Source organism: Diprion similis, chromosome 8, assembly GCF_021155765.1.
Source record: "Diprion similis isolate iyDipSimi1 chromosome 8, iyDipSimi1.1, whole genome shotgun sequence".
Lineage (NCBI taxonomy): Eukaryota > Metazoa > Arthropoda > Insecta > Hymenoptera > Diprionidae > Diprion > Diprion similis.
Window position 1 is genome coordinate 17,176,991 of NC_060112.1, and position 11,923 is coordinate 17,188,913.

General features: G+C 39.1%; 1 protein-coding gene across 1 annotated transcript in view; it reads left to right on the forward strand.

Annotated features, from left to right (window-relative positions):
• The window catches only part of LOC124409356, a 112,381-nt gene extending 103,070 nt beyond the window's left edge, over positions 1 to 9,311 (forward strand). The window contains exons 8-11 of the mRNA XM_046886932.1: positions 4,247 to 4,395; positions 5,709 to 5,996; positions 7,594 to 7,803; positions 8,131 to 9,311. Of these exons, the coding sequence (XP_046742888.1) occupies positions 4,247 to 4,395; positions 5,709 to 5,996; positions 7,594 to 7,803; positions 8,131 to 8,240 (757 nt within the window). The 3' untranslated portion in view covers positions 8,241 to 9,311. The remainder of the gene's footprint in view (positions 1 to 4,246; positions 4,396 to 5,708; positions 5,997 to 7,593; positions 7,804 to 8,130) is intronic.
• Positions 9,312 to 11,923: the final 2,612 nt, after the last annotated feature.

Below are 11,923 nucleotides of genomic sequence, written 5' to 3' on the forward strand. Positions count from 1 at the left end.
AACGCAAATTCACGCCCCGTGTATTCGCGGTGTCAGTTTCCTTTGAAGCTGTAACATATTTTTTTCCTTTTTGGTCACCTTACTCGATATACGTATACCTGTTTTGTTTAAACGAACCTTCTCTACCCCGTGATTTCACTTCTCTCTCGTTGCGTCGTTTTTAAATGAAAAGCTCGTTCCGAATTCAGAATTCATTCACTTGAAGATCTCAATTATATGCGACCATCGCAGAAATGTAAAATCATTAAAATGGTTGAAAACCCGGAGGGACGGTATGTGCAGGAATATTTGAGATGCAGGAATATTAAGGAGACAGAGTGTCGCGTTCGTTTCTCGAGGGAAGATCAAGCCGTCGATGTTGCAATATGAGACTTCTCTTTTGACAAAAGTGAACAACAATCCGGTACGAAAATATAATTACGACTGCCTCGCGTCTGGAAGATGAAGTGAAGGCTTTCATGTCGGGTTCGGCGAGACGCCTGGCTTAACAAACTCCAACCCCGGGCGTAAATTGACGGGGAGTCAATTTACCTGGTTCTTCTATATTTTCTTCTCGCCTCAGCTATCCTTCGTTCTTCTTAATTTTCTAATTTCTCCCTCCTCTCCGATAGACAATCATTTTCATTCCTTATTTTTATTCATATCCAAACATTTTCAGAGTCTTCGGAAATAATTCGACTACGCGTACCGATCTTAGTCCAAACCCCAGCACTGGGATCCTGCAAGTTTTTATCCAATCTCAAGAGTGATGAAAAATGAATAAAATTGAGAGAGGTCTATGGCACGTTTCAAAAGTTTAAATTTCAAACTTTGTACTCTCGGGGTGTTCGGATTCGTGCTGCTGTTACAGCAAAAGCGCTTTAGAACCTTTAATAATCTCCGAAGCTACGGTTTCTCAACTCGATCCTTTTTTCTTTCCGATAATGTGATAATCGCAAAGCCAGCGCCGAGTCTCTTCGGAGTATCGATGATTAAATATACGAGGAAAGAATACTTACCTCGCTGGACGTGCCTGTCGGAGAAGTATAAAGGTACCAAGTATCAAACATTTCCCGCTCTGACAAACTTTTACCATTTCTCACGACAAGTTTCCTTACAGCGCGAAACCGAGCCAAAATATTAGCCGTTATTTTTCCTATCCTCTTTCCTCTTCTTGTTTTTCCCTAACCCCTGCTGAACCAGAGATATCTGCGTCATTTTCTGCATCACTGCCACCAACCGTACGACTTACGGAGTTTTTAGCACCGCCTGCTTACGAAGTACGTTTTGTGTTCGTGATCTCGTCGTTCGCCCGGTTCGCACCAGCCAAAACGTACCTTAGTTCGATGCGGAATCCTATCTTCCTACGTCCCCCGGTGACAGTTTGTTGAGAGGAGGTCTACTTCTTTCTCTTCCTATCGTATTTCGAGCTTATCTTCTTATCCGTCGACTTTATCACCCCCATCACCTTTTATTCAGCACCATATTGCGATTTCAACTCGGATTTCGACTCCACGGTGCAAATAGTTGGGCAATTCGCGGGTGAAGGTCGGGGCGATTCGACAGATCTGTAAATTTGTTTGCCTAAACTCTTAACAGTCAGCTTCATTCCGGGGACGCAGCTTATAATCACTTGCGTAAACCTTCAAATTAACCCTATAAACATTGGAACGGGAGTGAGCCTATTACTGAGTACATTAATTCTGTACTACCGCTGTCAAAAATTTTCAGGGTGATGCGTGTAACTAATACCTCGCAGAGATATTCGAATAGATTATTAATTCTTCCAATAACATTTAATAAGTACTGAACTGAGTGACTGAGAATTAAAAATTTAAACATTTAAATTACACTGCCAATTTTAAATCTCTCAATACAAGTTATATTCAGAAGCATGAATAACTATAGTTGATTTTACTTCCTGATTCCTAAAGTTTCAGATTTACAGGATTTCAGAATTTTAGTACGTCAAGTTTTGGGGATAAAATTGAATAAAAAAAACTCGATATTGCGAAATTATAAGTAGAGGACAAATACATGAGGAAGGAATATAACAGCAAGCAGCTAGAAACCGTACTAATACTTTCATATCCCTGCATTACATAGCGAATAAGCTTAAATTAACTAGTGCGGCAGTCACGTAATCAGCTTACCTGTTATTTCTGCTTTTAATAAAAAGAGTTGAATCTGTAGTAGGAGATAAGCCCGACTAAATTCGCCCATTATTCGGAGGTGGTAATAGCTTAATGCCTCTTTAATCTCGTCTAGGTGGGATACGCTGTTGCGAAACAGATCCTCGCCAAATAAGAAGGGTGAAGGGACGGGAGAGGTGAAGGACAATAAATTCAGGCAACCAAAGTGAAAAATTGTGCTTGATGTACAACTCACTCTGTCCCAGAAAACTTACTTGAAAAATATTCAATGACTTGTTTCGTTCCCAAGTTCAGTGAATCGCATGGAAAACATACCGGGTTGAGCTAGTCACGAAGCCATTCGCATCCGATAAACAGAATGTCACACGTAGCAAGGATGTAGAAGATAAACCTGAGTCTGAGCCGATCCTTTTTCTCCCTCTCTTTACCGTCGACCAATTGCCTGGAAAATTATTCCAAGTGGTACCACGAAGCTCAGCCGTTTGTACCGCGAGTACCGTAGAAGCGGGGGAAAAAGTGGCTCTGGTTCCACTTCTAGTCACAGTCCTGCTATAAACGACCATTTAAATCATGCAAAGTTGCATAATATTCTTTGCCCGCTATCGCCCCACGGAATGGCCCTCGTTCCACGACGCTTGTCATCTCGGTACAAACGCCGCAAACAACCCGTACAAGACACGGAAAGTACGGTGGAAGAAAACGCGGTTATAAAAAGAGGAGTAAATCTTTTCGCTCGAGAACAACAGCGTATAATTAATGCTGTTTATCTGGACCTGGTACTACGGGCTTGACGTCAAACAACCGGATAATCTTCTGGCTTCTCAATCTACTCCATTTCACCCCTGCCATTAAATTTCATCGTCAAATTGGACGGGAACAAAGAAAGTGAAGAGTTCGAAGCTGTATATTAATGAACCTATAATAACGTAGGTGAGGAATTCCTTTGACCTCCTATAGCTTAGTGACTATTTTTGTACCAGATCAAGAACCATTGGTTATCCACAGGCTGCAGTCGAGGGTGCGAAAAAAACCTTGTTCCAGGGGTTAACAGCAACTAATTATGGTCATGTCACTTTTTATAGTCGTTCCTTTTCTGGGTGATTTTTAATCTTGTCGATCACGTGTGAACTACGGTAGGCGTAACTTCTCAAACTATACGACAGTCAGCAGGATTACACGAAGACATTGCAGGAATTGTTTTTGTTTACTATCTCTATTCTCTGTTAATACATTGGGCATCTGGTAGGTTGTTAAACTAGTTACAGACCACTACCCACCTTGAGTTAGTGCATTTTATGGTATCCGTAGGAATTTCACGAAGAAAGGTTATACTTGACGAAAACTCATGGTTGGTTACGAAAATTCTGAGTAAATTGTTTATCTATTTACCACCAGTCAGCCGTGATCCCACGTATCCTTTCAAACCATTATGAATTAAAAAAGCTTCCGTAAATTGTGTTGAAGATGATCTATCCATCCATCCATCCAACTACCTATCCATCCGTTATTGGTTCAGTAACACGATCATATTAACTGGCTGTTCGATCGAAATAATTGCCTGCCTATTAAGTATGGGTAGAGGCAAGCCTCGGGGGAAATTCGACAACTCGGGTAGGTACATCTGCATATGTGGATTTGATCGAAATCTTTACAGAGTTCCTGACGGCGGTACCACGGAATCGAACAGGCTGCTCTCTGATGGCTGAAGGTAATAAGTACTTTACTCAACGAACGGAACTGAACCGTTTGATCGTTCGCTGCGAGTGGCTTTCTCCATGCATAGATAATTAATTGAACGAAACTGCAAACTCGAACCAAAAGGTGCATGATGGTATTCGGCTTCGTTATTACGATGTAAAAACTGATTTCAATTTGCGATTGCCAATATTTCTGGCTTTGATCCCGCAGGCATAAATTATTTTCCCTTGTCCTCATTTTAATCACTTCTCGTGTACACCCTCACTTAGAGGTAAAGTATTTATAGCTACTCGTGTTGGTATGGAGAATATATTTTTCCAGACACATTGTTCTTTAAATTATAATTTGTTATTTCATGTCATCGTGATATCTATTCCAAGGCTATGTACACTCAATGATTCCCTACGACTTTTCAGCACCAATGGCTACGTGTGTCTAGTATTTCACAAAAGGGATGGCCACGTGATTGAAATGCAGCAATCTAAAATGTGGAGTCAGCAGGCGGAGGACGCGTGTAAACCGAGCGGTTTCAATCCACTGTCAGCTCCATACACAACATTCATCAGTGAGTATAATAAAAGCTTTGATTACATGACTATAAGGAATGCTTGTCACCTCTGCGGCACATAAGCAAAGGTACTGCTTGAAATGGGGCAAGATTTTTAATTCCTATAAATATTTATTATTTACCGTTAAGTTCCATCAATACATATGTATTATATTCGAGGAGTATTTATACTAATAATTTGGAACGTCAACGTGTGAAATATAAGTAATGAAATCAAGTAAATTTATTCAGTGGCATTAACCGTCTATGCGAGAATTTAATTTGACGTCAACAGCGTTGAAGAATAGAAAATATTGCCTGTATTGTAGACGCAAGGTGGCCGAAAAAATGGAAACGTTTCTGTATACAGCTTTTCGTAACGATCAGTTACTGAGGTTAACAATCCTGTAAGAGATCAAAAAAATCGTTAGCCATAAAAATACCTGGGTAGTTATATATATTACGAATATTCGAGACTTGAGCAGATTGTAAAATTCTCTATCGTGTTTGAAATTTACAACCGACGCGTTGATATTTTTACTACGGTTATATCGTGTTCCCAAAGTAAAAAAAAGCAAAAAAAGAAGGGGGAGCCATTCTTTCCAAAATATGGATAAAAGTCGAGCAAAGCATAATTCTGAGGTTCTGGTTTAACAATGGATACGTGCCTGCGAGCGTGACACAGCGATAAGGAAGCGGCATAAAACCTATAGTATCAAAAAATATAGAGAATCTGTTTTACCGACACTGAAAAGCCTTCGTGTTATAACGAAAGCTGGTTTAGTGTGAAGCAGAGAAATTTCATGAATTTTTATCCTGCTTTAATTGTTGCAATTCCGTAATTGCTGACTCGCGTGCGGCGGTTATTACGTGGCATTTCAACTGGTGTTACACGTCGTAGTACATAAACCTAATCGTGTAAAGTCTCTATAATATAATCAGGGTAAATTTATGCCGTACAGAAAGCAAGCGAAAAACTTATTATACGGCCTCCCATTTTGATAGGACGTAGCGACCGAACAACCGTTAGAGCCAACGCGGCAACGTGAAGAATGCACGGCTCTAAACCCTGTGAAAAATTTCTCACTAGCCATCGGCACTTCATAAATCAACTTTGTAGTTCCGATGAATACTAACTACGTTTGCACTTTCGTGGAGAAACATTGAACCGTACCCCGTTTTCAATCTCCAATCTTTCACAGTCCTTAAAGTTATAGAGCAAACTCGAGCTCTGGAGTGAATATTTCACTTTTAACTCTAATTTTCGGGTCTTTCTTTTATCCTCTCCATTCTCCATGTACATTTCAACTCACAACATTCACCTCTTTCAGCGTCCGACCCTATACCTCAGCAGTGCCCTCATCTAGGAAGCTACAAGGTCGCTTCATGGCACTCCTATCACCAGATGGACGGGACTAGAGAGATGCTCGGCTTCGACGAAGAGCACACCATCGGCGAAAACGAGGAGGATGCCATCGCGCAAGAGGTCAAAGTAACACCGTTACCACCTCCATCCCCCACGCCGTGTCACCAAGACAGTGTCACTGGCCTGGACATTGGCTGTCGGAGCTCTCATCGTATGGAGTTCTCAGCCTCCTGCAGGGATGAAGCATTTTCCGGTAAGTTATCATTGTGCTGCACTCATCGTCGGCACTCGACACCGTGCAAGGAACGGATGTCGGTTGCGAGTACCTATTCCAGTTTTCGCCATCAGGATCATACGGCTTCATACAGCTTTCAGATCAAATCATCGTGGAATAGCTTGAAATTTTACCCTCGCTTCGTTACATCTTCGAATTCAGCAATTGGTTATTGACCTAGAAGTATTTCGACGAGAATAATGAACGTAAGGCGAATTACGGATTAAATTTTATCCGTGTTCATGACTAAATATAAAATATCTAAATAATATCCTAGCCGAGGCAGCTCTGGATCAAACTTTTTTGTCCTATGACTACTACGATACGTTTTCTGCACCGTGATATCGCAAAACGGATCTACAATTCTCCTTTTACATTAGCCTCTCCAGCTGACTGAGTCATTCGCGCCTATATCGGTGGCTGTAAACTTTCGAAATCGGAACTATGTTGTCGACGAGTGGCAAGGAGCGGAAGGCGTTGCGACAGCGTGTAATGGCTGATCACCAAGTTAATAGTTATACAGCCATTTTGATTACAGATTATACGTACCTAGTTCAGAACTTTGGCATATACGGAACCGAGTCCTGTTCCACATATCTAGAGAATTAAACTCGTACCTAGTTACACAGAGAATTGGTGAACGCGCGAGCGTTACTCGTTCTGGCGTGCGAGAAATCCTGATTTACGTTGTTATCGCTTTCCTACGTCGTTCCTCCCCAGCGTTTGCGTAATTTGCCGGCAAACACTACCCGGCACATAGGTAGGTAGGTACATACTTGAGCATACCTTGGTACATAGGTATGTATGTATTCTTGCCTCTTGGAAGAGAATAATGCGCGTGGGGTGAAAAAGTCGATTCCCTTACGCCGATGTAATTCTTCGGTCGTTTCGGAATTAGCTTCGTTTGTATTATGAAAACCTTGTGGGTATCGGATAAACATGACTCACAATCAGTCACCCTCCCATGCAGACCGTTATCTTCAAGACAAGACATTTTGAAGTGGTTAATATTGTAGTCGTTGGTAGACGAGGCCAGGGTACCTACGAATATACATTATAAAGTTCCAAGAGACAACCGAACACGTGGAGAAAATTTTTCCGTTTCGGAAAGAACTTTTGCTTAATGTTTAAAAAGGGTTCCATCTCCTATCGAATAACCTCAGTCATCCCGAAAACAAAAGATTACATTTTTACTCGACGAGCTTTTTTACGACATTTTTATCCAACTCCGTGTACACATACAGTACGTAGGTATATATGGAATCGCGTTATATGCTCATAAATAATGTTCGCCCGTTTGGGACATCGCTCAGATTTCCAAAGTGTCCGGGTTCGGATCGGGTCGAAAGATCACAAAAAACCTTAACATCACTAGCTTGGCCTGAATTTTGCACGAAGGATCCATGTCAAGGACTCAGGTTTTTGCCTCGGCAATTCGCGTCAACGATCCGCAAGAGTTTGCCAGACGGCGACTACCTGACGGGAGAAAACTTAGCAAAGTATAAATTGATTTCTCTCTCTCTCTCTCTCTCTCTCTCTCTCATCTGCCATAAAATATGTCACGATCTATTTACAGTTTACTGGTGCCATGGCAGTTGGGAGGAAAATGGCACAGCATATGTGGTTGCTAGTACAGAAGCAGCGCGCTATTGCCTCGTATACAGCGCAACGGCGGCGTCAGTTGGACATAATGACCTCTCAGTCACGAATCATTTCGCTTCTTGTCCAAGGCCAACTCAGCACCATCATCGGCAGCACATTTGGAAGCTAAATCTCACCGCTTACGGTTAGTGCCAGCTGACTTGACATTTTTTCTTCAATCGTCTCACTTCACGATTCCACTTCGGATAAAATTCTTGCCTTTTCAAAATACCGTTCAAAATTGAAATTTTCGCGATGTCTATGAAATCAGTATCGTCGCATCATCCACATTCACGTGCGGGATTCAGATAATTACAGTAATTTGTTTCTCATTCGTTGATTCGTTCATACTAGTATATGAATCCACATTTTCACTGATGCCAAATAGAGTATTAGAATCACAGGATTCATTTTCGAACACATACTTATATCGTAGTTAAAGGCTAATCGAGCAATGAATTTCCTGTTCCAGCGCAATGCGGTAAAGCTTCCTCTTCGTCTTCGAGGAGGTTACACTGGCCCAGGGATACTTTATGTTGGGTGATCCTGTGCTCTTTGTTCAGCCGATATGTCACGAGGTGATTGTTCGGAATCTGGGACTCGTGGCTAACGTTAACAATTGTATAGTAAACTAACGAGAACAGTAACGATAAGCATAGCAATCTCACAAAAGTTAAAGAGAGACGTAACGTCAATGATCGTAGTGTGTAACTATTACAACCAATGTTAGGATCGACTATGAAAGTCAACGTAGGCGGATACGGGCACGACTTTTCTCAGACTCATTACTACTCTGGCAGACTCAGAAGTTTTTCAGGCTTCTACGAACGTACGTGTAAATAATTACCGCCACCTTTTCCAATCCCATTTATTCTACAACCAAGTCTCTCTTTCTAAAAGGGGGTGGTGCTATACAGGTTGATAAATATCTATTATTTGCCGATCAATAACAAAACATAAATACAACTGGGAGAAAAAAAATTTTGGAACTCATCTCGAAGCGAGTTAAAAGAATGTATTTCAAGTTTGTTGTTTCTATATTGATGAAAAAAAGTGCTGACCTACTTCTTCTAGGTTCTTCTAAGTTTTATGTACCGTTAATTAGGGATTTTTATTTCAACGTCTTTACGTAAAACTTGAGTGGGAATAATATGGTTTTTGCAAATGTGGTGGTTGCCTGATAGGTAGATAGAATTGGCGAGGAGTCGTTTTATTATCCGGTACATTTACTCCGAACGAGAACGGTGACGAGGGTCAACCCGAGGAATAATTCTTTTTCTTCGTTTTACGATGAAAGTAAAAAAAATCGTGAACTTACCGTGTAAGTAGACCTCTTGTCATTATGAAGTGATTGAAAGTAGACAGATGCGTTCAGGCTCGTTCGGTGTAACCGTACTTTGAATCGATGTATAATAAAATAATAAAAGGGTGCTGGGGCCAATAATATACGAATTGAGTGTTGATTCTAAGTTGAGGTAAAACTTTATTTATAAAACTATGGGTCTGCCACAGTTGTAGAGCTGAAAATGTCACTCCGAATGGTACGTAACTATACATATTTGTCAAGTTATCGTTATTTCGATTATCCGCATGCATTTATGCTTCCCGTCTGGTTCGTAAACTGTTTTCTTACTGGTACTTCGGAAAATTTTTCAAATATAAAAGGCTCGCAAGAGTAGCTGAATATAAATCCACGTAACTCTTTGAATGTCTGTGAATTGGACAAGCAAGAATATATATATATATACATATTTTTTTTTTCTTATAAATGAAAAGTAAGCTATAAGCCATACATCGAAGATATATATGCTGTATAGGTTAGATTGTGACAACCATGGTGAATTACTGCAATTTACATGTACCCATAGGTATCATATCTGAGGACGAAAGATGGTTCTATGCGCTCTTCCAAATCGTGTGTGTGTGTGTCAAGAACAGCATTCATTCAGCATTTAAAGCATAATTAACTTAAAAATTTTATATTTTCGAAGGTAATGAAAGACAACAAATGAACAAAGAATTGAAATTATTGTAAAATGACATATCGAAAAATAGTAGCGTCTTATATAATTGCGACCACGGACATGGAAAGAAATCAAACCTACTACAACCTGAGTATTTTGGAACAGAAAAATAGTATAACTTTACTGAGCATCTCAATGCAGAAAAAATAATGAAATCGAACAAATAATGTTAATATTCCTAGTGAGCCTGATCGACGAGATATAAATATTTTTGACTCAAACTATTTTACTTAAAAATTGAACTTATACTGACATTAGCTGCGTTATGTCAAAGGTATAGTTACTTGGTCAACAATAACTTCGAGTAGGTATGATGCCCATTAGTTGATGTTTGGCTAAACTTAAACGAATTGTAAACTATTAGCTGATGTAATTACAAGAGAGTTTCATGCAAAGTCCGTACAGATGATCGCCTGTGACAATTTCATTTGTGCCTGCGTCTTGGTCGCAACGAACCAACAGAACTACTTCGATCATGATAGCCGATTCCTTCATGGACTTTGATGCCACTCTCAATTTTGTACATACCATGACTAATTACTTATATTATATATAGATATATATATAAAGAAAGAGAGAAAGAGAGAGAGAGAGAAAACTTGTTATTAATTAATTATATGATTAAGCGACATGGGCATGATGTGTATCTGTTCAATAATTTAATGATTTATCATTTCTTACCGTGATGACCAAAAGTTTTGTTTGATTATTATAACGAAAGAAACATGAATGTACGTATCTATGTATGAATCATGCAATTATTATTCTTTTCACTCTTCCATAATTAATACTAATAATACAGCAATTGTTCAGAAGAAATAAACACATTCTTTCGAAATGGGATCCACGATTGGATTTGATTTTTTAAGTTCCAAGTAAAAACGCATGAAATGACTCCGCCTGACAATCAGATCACCTGTTGTGTATGAATCAATAAAATTGAAGGCATTATTTCGAGAGAAAAAACGTACAGGCCATGCCCATGCATTATACATGTTTCATAGTAGATGGTAAGAATTATTTTTGGCGGTAGTAAGTCGAGAACAAATTATGGTTTTTAGTAAATATCTAAAAGGGTCCTAAGTGTTAGTTAATGATACAATAATTGGCGTTATATTTATGTATAAATATTTTTTAAATTCTAATACAGGGAGCGGTCCCACATTGGAGACCATAAATTACAAGAAGGTATGCACGCTGTACAGATATTGTGCATGTGAGAAATGATTAACTTTATACATAAAAAGATTTAAGATTCTTGCAGCAGTTCTTCGTGATGTTAGGTACGATATAATATATATACAAACATACTTGATAAGTGTTATCTCGCGGCTTAAGAATGAAATTTATTATTCCATCGATGTAGAATAGAAATCAATTGCACGTCACCACTGAAGTTGAGGTATGTACGCAGTATCATTTCACAAATTTTTCACAACCCGCGATCACCTTTCGATTCTGTTTCTTTTTCAAGATCGTTTAACAATTCTAATGTCATTATTTATTATGAAAAATCTGTAATCTTCACACATTCTGGTATACAGATAACTCGGTATAGATAATTTTTTCGTTATGCGTTATTAGTAGTTCGACTTTGCGACTATTTTGGGTCTATAACTTGAGGTATGGTTCGCCTACTCATTCTATGCAAGAATAACGTTTAAATTTCTCAGATAGACTCTGATAAAATATTATGTACCCCCAAGTGATTTATATTCGAACTATTCTATGATCTCAGGAGACGCTATAAGCTTTATTTTCATACAGAACGATTAGTTAAACATTTAGGATCAGATCCCAGATCATTTTTCTATAATATTCTGCAACATTCCCTAGATTGGCGTAATTAATTTCTATGAATTGAATTGCACAATTAGAAAAATCGTGTCAAGCTTATTTCGCCAAGGGTCCCACGCAAACAACCCTTTTGGAAAAGTTTAATAAATCATGAAAGATTCTGATAGATTATTCTTATAGAAGGGGAGTCGAAAACACAATAGACGTATCACTTTGTACCGTGTTTTTGAATCCTATTGTATAATATTCTTTAGTACCCAAAAGCGTACATCAAATCCTCTCAGACTTTTTAAGCAGAAAAATTTAATCTGCTAAGAGTGATGAGTTGAAGTCTTATGAAAATCTGATCTACACACAAGGTGTCCCATTTTAATCAATCCAGTTAAATATCTCAAAAACCAAAAGTGTGAGTGAAAAATGTGTCAGGCAAAAGTTGTAAAGTTC